This window comes from Gymnoscopelus microlampas, assembly GCF_963454915.1.
Source record: "Gymnoscopelus microlampas genome assembly, chromosome: 11".
In the NCBI taxonomy this organism is placed as follows: domain Eukaryota; kingdom Metazoa; phylum Chordata; class Actinopteri; order Myctophiformes; family Myctophidae; genus Gymnoscopelus; species Gymnoscopelus microlampas.
The window spans coordinates 48,288,055-48,305,514 of NC_139948.1; the positions used below are offsets into that span (position 1 = coordinate 48,288,055).

The window sequence follows — 17,460 nt, forward strand, 5'->3', positions numbered from 1 at the left end:
CCAAGCTGGGTTTGGAGACGCATCAGGCGAGTACTGGCTGGGACTGGAGAACATGCGTCTCCTTACCAAGAACAAAAAGTATCAGCTGAGGGTGGACATGGAAGACTTTGAGGGAAACACAGCGTTTGCCTCTTACTCCTCTTTCTCTGTGGGTTCTGAGGCTGATGGCTACAAGCTGTATGTTGATGGCTTCCAGGATGGAGGAGCAGGAGACTCACTGACCTATCACAATGGAATGAAATTCACAACCTTTGACAAAGATCAGGACACGTGGGCCAACAACTGTGCAATGTATCGTTACGGTGCATTTTGGTACAAGACCTGTGACCATGCTAAACCCAACGGTGTTTACCTTTGGCCTCACTCCAGAACAGGTGTAAACTGGTGTGTGTATGTATATATATATATATATATATATCAGTACAGACAGTGCTGCAGACATTATACATCATATGACTATAAAAGGGATTGCTGGCTTTTCAAAAGATGAGAAAGTCCAAGTCCAAGGCTTGCACATGTAACAATGGAAAAAAGACACACACGCAAGGTATACTTGATTTGTTTTGATTTATTAGACGTAATAATTACATGTTAAATGCTTCTCACAGAAACGTCAAGGATAAAATGCCAGTGGAACACTGGAACAAGGAAACTTGAGAGACAAAAGATAATTGACATGATGAGTGATTAATGAAGGGCATGCCAGACCACACCCCACGCAGTCCATGAATCCGTTTTTGAATGAATCCAGGGAAACTGGCACCAATAAATAAGTCACACCCATGTGGAAGGATAATTGAAGGATTATTGAAGGTATGAGGAGGAAAACTGATACACATACAACACTGGTGGAGGTTTGACAAAAGGAAATTGTAAACCCCCCCAAGAAAAACATTCTCCCCACCTCTGTCCTGAATATCTAGTCTGGGCGTTCATGTAGGTTGATAACGCCACGTTGTTGTAGAAACCCTGTCTAGCTGGGTTGGATAGACATACAACACTCACGTGCACAACACCTGCACAACACGTGCACATGACATGCACAACACGTGCACTCATGAGCAGCACAATACTGAGGGATACACCGGTCAGTGTTCTTAGTTTAAATCTTGACACAGCAATCAGTGATGGACTCACCATACAGTTAATGACAGAGATGTAGCCTCCAGCTAGGACTGATAAGAAAGAATAATAGGTAAATAATTGATCAATTATGAAAATAATAAGAAAATAATGAATTGATTTGTTAGAAAATGCTCTACCATCGGAAGTGTGTGTGTGTGTGTGTGTGTGTGTGTGTGTGTGTGTGTGTGTGTGTGAGAGAGAGAGAGAGAGAGAGAGAGAGAGAGAGAGAGAGAGAGAGAGAGGAGAGAGAGAGAGAGAGAGAGAGAGAGAGAGAGAGAGAGAGAGAGAGAGAGAGAGAGAGAGAGTCATTGTATATCTGCTATATTTGAATAACTAAAATATAAAAGGCTAAAGTGGTTAAAAATATTGTGATATTGCTATATTAACACATTTTGCTGGGGACCCCCTGGAACCCCCCCAAGGACCCCTGGGCGTCCCCGGACCCCACTTTGAGAACCAACGGCCTAAAGGATCAGCTAGACACACACACACACACATACACACAAACACACACACATACGTGCACGCACACACACACACACACACACACACACACACACACACACACACCACACACACACACACACACACACACACACACACACACACACACACACACACACACGCACATACGCGCACACAAGCACGCACGCACACACACACACACACACACACACACACACACACACACACACACACACACACACACACACACACACACACACACACACACACACACACACACACACACACAAACACCTGAATACATCATGCATATATAATGTAGATATATTTATTTTGTATTTCTTGCTGTTTTGCTATTAGCTGTTGTTGTGTATTCCATGAAATAAATACTATTACTATAACAGTTACTATAACTGTTGTTATATAACTGGTGGGACAGAGAAGGAAACTGGCACCAATAAATAAGTCAGACATGTGGAAGAAAACTGAAAGATATTTAATACTGGTGGAGGTTTTGCCAAAATGAAATTGTACCGCCTCTTAACCACTATAAATGAAGGTTCTCAAACTCAGACTGCATTAAACCTTCTACTGGAGCTGAGCATACACTCAACACACTCAGACGTCCTTTGATCTGAACAAAGGTGCGACTCAAAGACTTCAAGATGATACTTGTTGTTGCAGTTCTGTTTCTGGCTGTAACAGTCCACTCTGCTCCTCGTTGTGATCTCAACCTGGTTCTGGACTGTGAGGAAATCTACAACAATGTCTCCACACAGAGTGGTGTGTACACCATCTACCCCGCTACTGCTCCTGCCAAGGTCTACTGTGACATGGACACAGATGAAGGGAAGTGGACGGTCCTCCAGAGAAGAGTGGACGGCAATCTGAACTTCTACAGGCCCTGGGCTCAGTACCAAGCTGGGTTTGGAGACGCATCAGGCGAGTACTGGATGGGACTGGAGAACATGCATCTTCTTACCAAGAACACAACGTATCAGCTGAGGGTGGACATGGAAGACTTTGAGGGAAACACAGCGTTTGCCTCTTACTCCTCTTTCTCTGTGGGTTCTGAGGCTGATGGCTACAAGCTGCAGGTTGCTGGCTTCATGGATGGAGGAGCAGGAGACTCACTGACCTATCACAATGGAGCGAAATTCTCAACCTTTGACAAAGATCAGGACACGTGGAGCAAGAACTGTGCAATGCATCGTTACGGTGCATTTTGGTACAAGGTCTGTGAGCATGCTAATCCCAACGGTGCTTACCTTTGGGGACCGACGCCTCACTCCCACTCAGGTGTACTCTGGTACCACTGGAAGGGTGTTAAATACTCCCTGAAGGCTGTAGCGATGAAGATCAGACGTGTTCCTTAAACATGTTTAGGTTCACATGCATGTATTTTTGAAAAGCACAGCCGTGTTATAAAAGGCATGATGCAATATTTACTCTTTTTCATGGTTTTAATTCAGTTTTTTTTTCTCTCTTTGGGACTCTGTTTAATCCTAAACTCATACAGTAGATATCTGTATTGTATCATATTATTACAGTGGTGACCTGTCAGGGCTTTTAAATGAATACATAATCCAAGATGTTGTAAACATCGTCATGAATAAAGAGATGCATGCAAAGACAAAGCAAGGTGTATTGTGTAATGCTTTACTTAAATGTTGGGTCAATAATTCATTATACCGATATTTACAATGCATTATAAGGCTTCATAACACTCATTATACATGTATCTAATGATACATAACAAATTATAACAAGGTTTATGAAGTATTTTCAGTGTTGGTCAAATTACATTATTATGCTTAGAAGAACAGCATATTATAACTACCATAATTTTGTATTGTAGCTTGTTTTATAAGTATATAGAGGGTCTAAGTGTTTAGAGTGTATGTTATGCAGAGAGACTCCTTTACAGAATAAGCTTGCTGTTACAAATATGCACAGGGCAGAGGTGGTAAAATTACTCAAAATTTACTTGGGTAAAAGTACAAAAGTATTGGTGTCAAAATGTACTTAAAGAACCAAAAGTAAAAGTACTAAAATATTTGAAAATAGCCTATGTATAAAATAGGGCTAAAGTGGTTAATCTATGTTTTATAATGTAATCGCGTACAGTATATCTGCAAAGTAACTAGTAACTAAAGTTTTCAAATACAATATATATGTGCCTCTGAGGAGTAAAAGTACTGAAAATGGGAGATACTCCAGTAAACATTTAAGTAAACATTCCTCAAAAGTGTACTTAAGCACAGTACTTGAGTACATTTACTCAGTTACTTTACACCACGGGCACAGGGTCAATAGTGTACAGCTACTTCATTCCTATAGCGGGAAAGATTTTTTAGTTTACTGTAATAATGTTTTACTTAATGTCATATAATGAATATACATATTTTTATGTGTAATTAACAGAACCACATCAGAACAGCAATACTATCAGTGAGTGACAATATCTAAAGAGTGTCGTCATTCCCTGTTGTAGCAGAGACATCTGAGGGAGAATCTGAGTACATCCACACATCAACCCTAGCTCACTTAAAGATCCCAGTTGTGGGTTTGAATCCACTGCCGTACATCCAGCTTTGTCCAGCGTCTCTCTATACGAACATAATTGGTGTGTTAAATAAAAAAAAATAAAAAAAAACAGATGGTACAAGTGGGTGAAATGACTTGTTGCACAAACCCCATCATTGCAGTTTTAAGAAAACTGTAAAGAGATATGGAAAGGAAGAAACAGATAAACATACAGAAATATACATAAGGTTTGTGGAGGAAAAATTGCAGTGGCATGAGGCAGTAATGACAGATAATGTACATAAGGTGCATGGTTTAAAGGGGAAAAGTAAAACGAGGCATTTAAAAGTACCAGATTATAAAAACGTGTCATAGTATTTAGTCATAATAGTCATTATATCGTCTCTGTCCAAAACTGTTACTTTTCAGGATTCTAATTCAAAAATAACAAGTAGCAGATCTACAAGCTCAAAACGTTTCAAGTTTGTGGATCTGCTACTTTTGATGCTTATGCGTGACTAGGGTTTAACATTTTCCGGGAAATAGCTAATTTTAGTTCCCGGGAATTTTCAGACCTTTTCCCGGGCTTCCCGGGAATTCCCGTTAAAGGGTAAAAAAAAAAAAAAAGTGCCCACTAAAATGCATTTATATGTAGATACTTAAATAGCCAATTTTACACCGAGGTGCCCAAATGTCCCTATTGTGTCCACCTATGAACTTGCACTAATAATGACTTAATTTGATTTTTTTTAAATCATATAAATATAATATATAATAGCCTAATAGTGCCCTGCCCTGGCGGAGATCTGCCCTGTTGCGCAGCGGGTGAAGACAATTAACTTAACGAGGAGCTGCGCTCAAAACGCACTCAAACAATGTCAAACTCTAGCTGTTGAAATAAACGTTCCATTTGTATCATTATTGAGACAAGAGAATTTGCAAAAGGAATATGTATTTATTGTCCATCAGAGCGCCGGTGAGGTCACAGCTTTTCTCTACTTTTGTAGGATATTGATTTGATAGCCTAAACTTGTCATTTGTTTGCAGTTATTAATTTATATTAGGCTACTTGCTGGATATTATAAGACTCCATTTTGGGATGTTGGCTGTATGTTGTCTATTAATCTATATTTTGTTGTTGATCAAATGTCGGGTTTTGTAGTGTGATTTTGATGGGGTGCAGTACGTTAGTCCGACAGCGCATTCCTCCGACAGCGCAGCGCTCCGACGTTTCAATACTAAACCCGAACCAAACCCGCACCCTAACCCTAACCGCACGCGGATGCCACATAGTCGGAGAAAAGGTCTGTCGGATTAACGCATGCCTCCCATTTTGATGTGCACATGCATGCGCTGCCAGCACTGACAATCAATGAGACAGACAGCCGTTGTGCAGTTCACTTGTTCTACTGGGTAGTTCTAGTAAAATGGTAGTTTGAACGTTCTAAAATGCAAGTGTAAGTAGGGTAGGCTACATTAATGATGATAAAAAAATCGGACCACATCGGTCTAATACACTCTCTCTCTCTCTCTCTCTCTCTCTCTCTCTCTCTCTCTCTCTCTCTCTCTCTCTCTCTCTCTCTCTCTCTCTCTCTCTCTCTCTCTCTCTCTCTCTCTCTCTCTCTCTCTCTCTCTCTCTCTCTCTCTCTCTCTCTCTCTCTCTCTCCCTCCCTCCCTCCCTCCCTCTCTCTCTCTCTCTCTCTCTCTCTCTCTCTCTCTCTCTCTCTCTCTCTCTCTCTCTCTCCCTCTCTCTCTCTCGCACGCGCTCTCTCTCGCTCTCTCTCTCTTCAGCTCTCCGGTCTGTCGGACTCTGTCCTCTCTCTCTATCAAAAGCATTGCTTGGCTTGTGCGCATTTTAAGCTGGAATATATATAGGCTCGATCAAACCTACCTAGGCCCTACTGTTTATACAGCGTTTCACTTGATGATGTTGAATCTGAACTAGTCAACTGGTGTCTACCATATTGACAGCAGGGAAAACAGTGAAATCAGCGTGCGCACTGTGCAGGGCAGGCATGGGGCATCACGGCCAATTGTGTTTTATTTTGTTCATTACTGTTACATTCATTCAGTGCGTCCCATATTGGTTCACAACGGGACGATGGGACCCTGCCCTGGTCGGCAACGCGGCAAGTAACTTGCCTAATTATAATAGTAATTCCTCCACGCTGTAGATAGGGCTTTCTACTAATTAATATTCATTTCTAACAAGAAAAAAAAAACGGGAAGCCCGGGAACCGAAGTGAATTCCCGGGATGGTAAAAAAAAACGAATTCCCGGGATTCCCGCATCCCGGGAATCCCGGTGTTAAACACTATGCGTGACCCTGTACTTGGATCATATAGCTTGACACTCTTAGGGCGGCATTGGCTCAGGGGTTGAGTGGCTGGGTAGAGAGAACTGGAAAACCGCAAGGGTCCCAGTTCGATCCAGGGCTGGGGCGCTCCCCTAGAGTTAGTGTCGAAGTGTCCTTGAGCAAGACGCTGAACCCCTGTCTTAAATGTCAGTCTGTCTACACTGTTTACACTTGGATGTAAGGTTTGGCGCCGATCAGACCAGCGATGTCTGATATTAGACACACACACACACACACACACACACACACACACACACACACACAGAGAGATAACGGTATCTTAAAATAATGAGACATTTTATTAACTCATTATTACGTTTTAGCCCATAAATGGGTTTCCTGTATTTAAATTAGTAGACATACAGTATGCAGCGTTAGTTATTGTACGATACAATGTATCTTTGAATCTATATTTGCCACAGTTGACATCAGTATGTTTAATCTACATTCAGAACAATAGTTCAACACATTTAGCTCTGTATGTGTTTATGACAACAGTGTGAAGACATAGCTTTAGATCAGTGGCTCTCAAAGTGGGGTCATTGAGGGGGCTTTCAGGGGGTCCCCAGCTAAATTAATATTTATAGAATAAAAATTTGCTTAAGCACTTTAACTCTATATACATCATATCAGCTATAATACTATTCTATGATTTTTTCAAAGGTTAGTGAAAACACTCGGAAATCGCTGGCAGTGGCTTAGCAAACAATGTTTAATTTCTGTCAGTCAAAGACTGAAAGAATTTACATGAACAAAAACACATTAAAAAGATGAAATACAGAGATATGCAACTAGTAAATCTCAACAATAACACTGCAACACCTCCAGGTGGGTCCACACACACACCAGACATAATACCTCAGCTCCACTCTATGTACATGAGGATGAGAAATAGCGCCACGGTGACGCAGTAGAAAATGAGGAAAGCTGCGTTGATCCTGGTGGCGACGCGGTTCCAGTAGCCATCAGGCTTCTGCCGGCCGCCGTCTTTACTCCTCCTGAGGAACCGAGACACCGTGTTCTCCAGCTCTCTCAGCTGGTCCAGGATCTGCTGTAACACCTGGGACTCTCCTCCCTGATGGGTGATGATGTCACTGACCTGGACAAGAAGAGACGTTTGGGTTCATTCATGGAGCTATCTGCGGGTTATACAGTACCTGTGAAATGTACCCTTTGTGGACTATGTGGTCGAACTTGACACACGCTGCACCAATCTCATGTACAACTTGCTGATATTTTTTTTTATGAATAAAACGTAATTTGTATGGTAGAGTATGTTAAAGGAGAATTCCAGTCATTTTAGATGTTTGCTTTGATGTGTCTCTAATCACTCACCAACATACAAAGGGCCGTTGATTTTTGTCCAGAGAAGCCCCGGTTGTCCATTGTGGAGACCCCCTCCACTGGCATAATGGAGTAATGCGGATAAACAAAAATCGCCTATTTTAGCAGCTCCAAAGTTCGTTTTTTTCCCACTAATCCTCATTATGCAGTGTACTGACACTCAAACATGCACTGAATGTCCCTTATGAGCTGCCGTTCATGCAGAACGACGTGAAGCTAGTCCTCGGTGTTGCCAGATTCTTTGAGAGCTCCATGTCGTTCTGCATGAATGGCAGCTCAGGCAGTGGAAGGGGTCTCCACAATGGACAACAGGGGCTTCTCTGGAAAAATTCAACGGCCCTTTGTATTTTGGTGAGTGATTAGAGACACATCAAAGCAAACATCTAAAATGACTGGAATTCTCCTTTAATACAATATAACTGATACAATTGGGGTGGTTGTATTTGTCTCCCTGCTCATCTATTGAGACATTTAGATCATGTCAAAGGCCATGTCTCATCTAGACACAGGATCTTCAATTTTTCCCCTGAGCAAGCAGGCAGGCTCTCTTTAGCTCATTGTTAAAACATGTCAGCACATGCGCAGGAAACCGGGTTCAAATCCGGGGTAGAAGAGGAAAGTTACCTAGTGCAGCTTTAACATACAATCCAGTGGTCAGTGCGTGTGTTATGTCTATATAAGTAGAACAGTAGGATAAGGAAGTAGGAAGCAGTGTTCAGTCGTAACCTGTGCAGTGATGGGCAGTAGCTCGCATGTCGTGTCACCGCCAGTCACATCACTATGCAGGAAGCACTCTTCTTCTTCCATCTAAAATGACACATTTGGCACATGGATGAATGCAAAACAGTTAATTTAATTTATTTGGTCCTGTCAGCACACAATTAGTCAGAGTTCACAGACAACTTTGTAGCTGCTGTGTATTATTGTGATCCACATACTTAACATTGTCACAGCTGTGTATCCTCTGTACCCTGTGCTCTGCACTTTACCTGTGTTTCTCCCCAGTTCCACCAGGGGTCACCCGTCACCAGATTACAAGTTTAATCTCCACCAGCTGTTTTTCATTCCCTCATCATCACCAAACTGTCTCTCTACCACTAATCCCTGGTTTCTGGTTTCTGTCCTCAGTCAGTTGCTGGTTCATCATTGCCTGTTGTTTCTATACTAAACTAAAATCCAGTGTTTTTTCTAACTCCAGCTACAAGTTAAAACATGTACTTTGACTTTGGGTTGTGTGGCATAAACATGTGTAGCCTACAGTCCAATGCAAACGCTTAGACGACTTGACAAGCACAGCCAAATGATTAGATAAAAATATTAAGGCCTACGTTTCTGAACTGACCATAAACGGCTGTAGTTTCCAATACTAAACCCGAACCAAACCCGCACCCTAACCCTAACCGCACGCGGATGCCACATAGTCGGAGAAAAGGTCTGTCGGATTAACGCATGCCTCCCGTGTGGCTGTGTGTGTGTGTGTGTGTGTGTGTGTGTGTGTGTCTGTCTGTCTGTCTGTCTGTCTGTCTGTCTGTCTGTCTGTCTGTCTGGCTGGCTGTTTATTTATATGTTTATATATTTACATTTTGAAACACGCATGTTGAATACATGGCGAGCGTAAGTAGAAAAGCTATCAATAACTTTATTATAACAAACTGATCGAGTACATTTTGTTCATTTTGCATCAGCCTATCACTTCCTTTCAGGTATACGGTCCTCACCTCTGTCACAGCTGAGGACGGTGGCCTTGTCCTGTTTATCCAGGCAGTCCACCTTCGGGCTGGGGTCCTCGTCTGTCCCTGTCCCCTGGGGGACAGTGTCCTTCTCCATCAGGTACGTCACCAGAACCGTCTCCAACAGACTCAGCAGCATCAGAGCAAAGATCACGATGCAGTAGGTGGCTGCGAAGGAGGAAAACATTTAAATCACTATGCAGTACTTTTAAGTAGTAAGTAAGTAGTCCTTTTTTTTGGATCAAAGATTTGAGTTACAAAGGTTCGCTTTAAAATATATATGTATTCTAAGATTTGCACACATTTTCAAGATAAAAAAAAATACCAGATCTACAAGCTTGCAGATCTGCTATTTTTTTAATAGCCCAAAGAAATCTTAAAATGACACACAGATGCGTTCCCGGTCTAAAAGGGTTAAGGGTGCTGTACCGATGAGAGGGGTTCTGTTGGACATGGAGGGCAGGATGTCGTTGAGGATGAGCAGCAGCACAGAGATGGCCAGCAGCACGGTGACCTTGAAGCCCAGCTTCTCTCCACGGTGGTCAGAGATCAGAAAGGAGGACAGGTCCAGGCACAGGAAGAACAGGATGGGCAACAGGAAGTTGATGACGTGGAGCAGGGGTCTTCTCTTCATGGTGATCTGGGGCACAGGGGGTTAACAAAATGTGAAACCACAGTATAAAACACACACACACATTTTACATGAAAGACTTTCAAGTTAGTGAATAACATTTTATTTAAAGGTTAGGTCTATAATGCAATATACTGTAATATAATCACATATAAATAGCAGCATAGGTTTTTTAGAAAACTCATAGGTTTAGAACATCGTACCACGATTATGTGAGCTTGTACATCTGCTATTTTTAATTGTTTTTGAAAAAAGTGTTTTAAAATATTTTTATAATCTAGATTTTTTTTGTACACAAATCTTCTCTTCCGGCGGTCCCGGGCACAAAACATTTTCAGATTACTTTGGGGATCCAAAGTTTGAGAACATCTGTTTTAGACGGAACTTGTAGAATCGGCCTGCAGGTCATAATGGGTTGATTTAAAGTGTATATTGTGCATATAGTGTGCATGGTGTAAATCAGTGGTTCTCAACCTGTGGGTCGGGACCCCCAGGGGGGTCCCCACATGATTTTGTAGGGGTCCCCAGGTGACAGTGAAGTGACGATTTAAGGACTTTTAAGACCTTTGTAATACCTTAAAAAAAAGAAAGAAAGAAAGAAAGAAAAGAAAAAGACCATTACTGCAACACAAGTAATGAACAAACTATACTATAGAAACTGGTCATTGGCCAAATTGTCAAATATAAGAAAGAGGCAAAATTATGAAAATTGTAGATCTGCTGTGGAACTGAGCCAAACTAAAAGTACTGCCTCAACTCCAAGTGCTTGTCATGGTGAGGGTTCCCCAGTTCAATTAGGATTATTTTGGGGGAGTTACAGCCTGAAAAGGTTGAGAACCACTGGTGTAAATGAATGTAAATGTGCGGTATATATAGTATACATATAGTTACGTACGGTGTATATGAGGCGTTCCATGTCTCCTCTCTCAACGCTCAGCGTGTCGCTGGTCACAGCCAGCTGGATGAAGTCCCACTCCCCCTGCCGCTGCATCACCTGGCGAGAGAACTGGGTGGCCCGGGACGAGTTGGAGAACGGGACGAGACGCATCTCATCAACTGAGGGATGTGGTGACAGAGAACATGGAGGCTAAGAGGATTTTCACATGAAGAGACGGCAGTTCTACACGGGTGCAGTACGTTAGTCCGACAGCGCATTCCTCCGACAGCGCAGTGCTCCGACATTAAACAGTAAACCCGAACCAAACCCGCACCCTAACCCTAACCGCACGCGGATGCCACATAGTCGGAGAAAAGGTCTGTCGGATTAACGCATGCCTCCCGTTCTACACAACCATATCGTGTTTTTTTTTGTTTGTGAACCACTGGCCCACGACACAGTCAAATCTTCACATGTACGAATGGATTAATCTCAGAACCACTTGCCTTAAACATGTTTTTGTTAGTAGGAACACAAAAGCACCCGTGAGGAAGTGGATTAAGAAACGGGGGAGGAGTCAAACCAAAGTTCCTGTCTCTACACAAATAAATGAGGTGGTGCCCCCCAAAGGCAAGAACAAAGAATGGGTTCTCAGATAGCGAATGGATAAATGAATTCAGAGGATTTTACTGTGCACTACTTCTACTGTACTGTATGCCCACATTGCTAACTAAATTAAAACATAACGTTACTCTGCCTGGCGGTATGCAATTCGAATCGCGCCGCTCGTCATGGGCACACTCTCGACCAGTGTCTCGTTCGGGCACTTCCTCATGAGGCTCAAATCTGCTTCTGACGCCTGCACGCCTTGACTTGTTTTAAGTGTCAATTTCGGTCCGTTTTCATTGTATTCAATGAGGGTTTCGACGTTGAGTCTACATGGTCCACAGTGTGCGCCACATGACGCCGACCGCCTTGAGTGTTGACAGGTGACACTAAAAGGAAAACGAGTGCCATCGAAACGCCCGGGATTCGAACCCCCGGTCTGTATGAACCAATGGGTCACGTGACGACTCCCTTCTTCCATATTTTTGACAGTCTATGACGCAAACGCAGACATGCTCGAGGGCTCACGGTGATGTTCCAGCTCACCACAGTGTATGGCGGAGCCCACGGTGATGTTGCAGCTCTGCGTGTCGAAGGGGAACTTGTGGACGTCCATCTTGCAGGTGCTGACCACCCGCAGGTCGTCCTCCACGGTGACCGTCCCGTCGTGTGACACGTACACGTAGGGGCTGTGTGGAGCCTCGTCCTTCTCTGTCCTGAGAGGGAACAAATCACAACGTAGGCCTTTAGGCATTTAGCAGCAGATGCTCTTAATCCAGAGCAATTCACAGTAAGCAGGTAAAGGTAATACATCAAATGCATAGAGACACTGTAGTGCCTCAGTAATCTAGGATTATTGCTAAACCAATAACCTGTCATCAGTCTAAACAGTATAATATCAAAACATTTATAATCTGTACATTGAAACACAAACACACGTTTGTGTTTCTATACTTGGAAGGACATCAGCAATTTTATGAATGCCATTTGTATTTTATTCTGAGCCATTTTTTACTCTAACTGTAAACTCACAATGAGCTAAATGCCTCATCCTAACCCCAACCTGAAACTTTTCTTAATTGTAAACCTGACTCTACGAATTATTTTCAACAATAAAACAATACAATTTCTCTTGTGAGGCCAAGGAAAATGGTCCGTACAATGTCTGTTTCCCAAATTCTACGACACACACACGCACACACACACACACACACACACACACACACACACACACACACACACACACACACACACACACACACACACACACACACATTGTGGGATTTTATGGTTATCGTTCATAGTGTGGACAGCTCTTAATGACTTTCAATCTGGTGTCCCTATTTTACAAAAGTAAAAGACATATATATCTAATATTTTCAAACATATTGAAAATAGCCTTATGAGCTTACAGATCGGCTATTTTTAAAATGTTTTCCAATGGGGGGTAAGTGGATAAGTAATGAGCATTGTTGTTAGTCATCTAAGCAAAGACAGGATGTGCTGCAAGATTTCAGCTTATGTTCGCTTATTAAATTATAGTCATTGTCAGGGCGCCGTTCTGGCACTCAACCAGTTAATGACACATGGGGGAGGTCATTCCTCCTTTCCTGTATCTCCCAACTGTCTAAAGGTCTTACAAATAAGCGATAAAAAAATGTGCCGGTGAATAATTCACATCAAACTATACATTTTTTTCTATATACTACACTCTTTTATTCCAAATAAGAACTATGTTTTTGGTGCTTCGCCAGTTTGGACCTTTAATAAAACAACAATGCATGAAAGACACCTATTGTGTTCACTGGTCACTAGTGGTTATTAATAGGTTCTATGCACAGCAGCCACGTTGGAAAGACATTGGCCTTACTTCCTTTACAGGTCATTACCAATGATACTAATGAAGGCTCTGTTCCAATCAGGTCAAACAGAGTCAGGGTGCTGATATTGTGCATGTTGGCTCACTGGAAACACTCTGCTACACCAGTGGGTCTCAAAGAGCAGTACAGGAACCCTCATGGTTACTTGAGGGGGTCCCAAATGGCCCCTTACGGATGTGTAATTCTGAGAATGAATAAATTACGGGTCCATTTGGTTTCATTTGTACACTCTCAGAGTTATGGGACTCCTTGAAATTAAAAGGTTTGCGTACGTGCGTGCGTGCGTGCACGTGGGTCGTGTGTGTGTGTGTGTGTGTGTGTGTGTGTGTGTGTGTGTGTGTGTGTGTGTGTGTGTGTGTGTGTGTGTGTGTGTGTGTGTGTGTGTGTGTGTGTGTGTGTGTGTGTGTGTGTTCTTACATCTCATAGATGAATAGGTCTGGCCTCCACAGCATGTTTTTGGGAACAGAGACCTGGGTGATTCCACAGAACAGACTGGGATCCCAGGAGATGAACTCGTTGTTCCACGTCTATTCAGTGGAAGCGAGACATCAGAACCCAGCCAAAATACACAATAAAAAGAGAGGGGAGAAAAGGTTCAGACGACAAAGAAACCACGAGACACACCTAATGTTAAAATGTGGCCTGCTGACATTGTGAATACACTGGAGGTAAAGAGGATCAGATATGTTAAACTATAGGTCAGACAGATACGTTTTAATCTGCTATGGCAGCCTTTTATTCAGCACTGGGAGAAAGATTCTAACAAACGCTAATCATCAATCCTCATTGTTACGCTGTGACGTCACCTTATTCCGGAGCACTTGCCTTAGCCTTGACGATCGTGCAGGCTTATATGCAAAGTTTATAATGTCATTTAGATAGTATGTTATGTAGACTAGCCAGATTCATTTGTAGACCTGGCATCCTAGTGTGTATAGTTTTAATGTATAGATTATAAACGTTTTGATATTATACTGTTTCTTGTTTTACCTATGATCCTGTATTACCTTTTATTTCCCTGCTTTCTGTAAATCGCATTGGATTAAGAGCATCTGCTAAATGCCTAAATTGTAAATTGTATTTGGATCTACGCATGGAAAAGTGCAATACATTTCTACTCTGTGGGTGGCTGTGGGCGGGCACTTTCACTGTTTCACATCGAAAATGAATTACGAAGGCGCTCGGGTGGCGCAGTGGTTACAGTAAGTCCCTGCCCACCACCACGGAGGCTGTGGGTTCGAATCCACCATGGTACATCCGGCTCTGTCGAGCGTCTACACGAAATACAATAACTAGCTTGTGTTTGGGGGAGGGAAGCCAGGCGGGGAGGGTCCTACGGGCTGGGGCGGTGTTGGGCGGGAGGAGTAGGCCGAAGGCTCTACGTCCTCCTGGTGGGGGCTCCTCACTGGCAGGTGAGCCAGTAGGATACGACAGCAGTGACCACACAGACGTGTGTGTGGGGAGGAATTCATTGGTATAATGAGTAAATTGGGGGGAAAGAGGGGTAAAATATTATTGGCTGCTCTAAAATAAAATAAAAATACGAGCTGCTGCATTCATGCAAGCTAGAAAAGTCCTTAAATCAGGCTTCTCCTTGTTGGCTATAATAAGGTTTGTGGGTCCACTAATGAAGCCCAGTAAATGAATCTTGATGCGTTGAAAAAACTCACCATTAATACCCAGATGAAAGAAAACTCACCATTAATACCCAGATGAAAGGAATGAAGGTTTGTGTTTTCTCAATCTGTCAAACACAAACGCACACGCTTGTGAGACCACACACCAACATTAACACACACTCATGAGAACACACACACACACACACACCAAACATAACACACACTTGAATCGCGAGCTCATGACACACATTCACTCTGAGTCAACGGCAATACAGATCACCAGAAGACCTACACACACACACACACACACACACACACACACACACACACACACACACACACACACACACACACACACAGTATTGGTACTTTTACTTGTACTTTTTCCACCACTGCTACACATTATAATGGGAGTTGACAACAGATTCAGCAACAGAGCTCTGAATCTGTCTTGAGAGATTAATTGACATTAATCACCAACCCGTGTACCACCTGAATCTTTTCCTAATTGTAAGCCTTTCTCCCAAAACCTTTTTTAAACTATAAAACAACCATTTCTCTTGTGAGGATCAGGAAAATCGTCACTCTCACCATGTCTATTTCTCTAATTCTACTATACTTGTGCGGACATTTGGCCCTTGCAAGTATAGCAATACAAGTACACATGCACGCGCACGCGCACGCACACGCACACGCACACGCACACGCACGCACGCACGCACGCACGCACGCACGCACGCACGCACGCACGCACGCAGGCACGCACGCACGCACACACACACACACACACACACACACACACACACACACACACACACACACACACACACAGACACACGCCCTCTTGGAATCTTACCACAGCTAGAATGGCATAGAGGATGATATCCAGGTTGACCACGGTAAGGTGTGTGTGGTCCAACACGGGCCGTGTTGACGTGTACAACTCATTGATTCTGGTGAAGTTCAGATGGTCCAGAACCTCCTGGTAACTACACACCTTCTGACAGCAGCTTCTGTCTAGAGAGAGAACAGAACTCCTTGGTAACTACACACCAGTGTTCATTTTGACAGCACATTTGTATTCAGTTTTAGTCATAGTCTTTTGAATCAAATTCCATTTAGTTTTAGTCATATTTTAGTCATCTGAAGTGTTTTAGTTTTTGGCTAGTTTTAGTCGACTAAATATCATAAGGTTTTTTAAATCAACTGTAGATTTCGTCGACTAAAATGTATTTTGGCGGTGCCTTGATGGCGTCGTAATGGCTGATTTTACACTTGGTTGCATGCTGAAAATAGCAGATCTACAAGCTCACAACGCGTCGCGCTGCGATGCGTTGTGAGCTTGTAGATCTGCTATTTTCAGAGCGCAACACCCGAGAGCAACCAAACATAACATGACTTGTCTTTTAGTTCTATGGATCTCATCTCCACTCGTCCCTCAGTAACATCTTAGTGTAGTTTTTATTAGGTGATGAAATTGTCAATATATTTAGTTTTATCATCATAGCTTAGTTTTTATTTAATTTTTATTTAGTTTTTATTTAGTTTTCGTCAGTGAAAAAAGGTAGCCGACCAACATTTTTCGTCATAGTTTTAGTCGACGAAATCAACACTGCTGCACCTTCTGACAGCAGCTTCTGTCTAGAGACAACAGAACCTCTTGAATAACAGCTTTACAATTAACATTCTACTTCTTTATTTCTAATTTGTAACACACCTAAATCCACCTGATATTATTATTATAATGAGAATAATAGAGCTCTAACATTTTATTCACACACACACACACACACACACACACACACACACACACACACACACACACACACACACACACACACACACACACACACACACACACACACACACACACACACACACACACACACAAACCTTACCTGTGACCAAGAGCAGGAAAAGCAAGCAGACGTGCATCATAGCTGCCCCTGCAGTACGTGTGCACGTACTGTATGATGTGGTAGAGAGACAGGTGACAGCCAGGGTATGTCACCGGTGTGTGTGTGTGTGTGTGTGTGTGTGTGTGTGTGTGTGTGTGTGTGTGTGTGTGTGTGTGTGTGTGTGTGTGTGTGTGTGCGCGTGTGCGTGTGCGTTTGCGTGTGTGTGTGCGTGTGCGTCTGCGTGTGTGTGTGTGTGTGTGCGCGTGTGCGTGTGCGTTTGCGTGTGCGTGTGCGTGTGCGTGTGTGTGTGTGTGTGTGTGTGTGTGTGTGTAATGATGTGTATGTGTATGTCTCTCCTCTGTGTCCTCTGTCTGTGTGTGACTTGTGTCTCTCCAAACTGCAG

The 17,460-nt window shown here is 42.9% G+C and overlaps 2 protein-coding genes across 2 annotated transcripts in view; one reads left to right on the top strand and one right to left on the bottom strand.

Moving 5' to 3' along the window:
* Positions 1-3,161, top strand: part of LOC311055435 (microfibril-associated glycoprotein 4-like) — a 3,477-nt gene extending 316 nt beyond the window's left edge. The window contains exon 2 of the mRNA XM_084071627.1: positions 2,266-3,161. Coding sequence (XP_083927753.1) covers positions 2,266-2,966 — 701 coding nt within the window. The 3' untranslated portion in view covers positions 2,967-3,161. The remainder of the gene's footprint in view (positions 1-2,265) is intronic.
* A 6,344-nt stretch (positions 3,162-9,505) lies between these two features.
* On the bottom strand, positions 9,506-17,097 carry LOC311054817 (5-hydroxytryptamine receptor 3A-like; the record flags this gene model as incomplete). Its single annotated transcript, XM_084070819.1, has 8 exons — positions 9,506-9,714; positions 9,976-10,186; positions 11,073-11,233; positions 12,207-12,376; positions 13,958-14,067; positions 15,240-15,284; positions 16,016-16,176; positions 17,058-17,097. 8 exons carry the CDS (start codon positions 17,095-17,097, stop codon positions 9,506-9,508), a joined length of 1,107 nt encoding a protein of 368 aa, XP_083926945.1.
* Between the last annotated feature and the right edge of the window lie 363 nt (positions 17,098-17,460).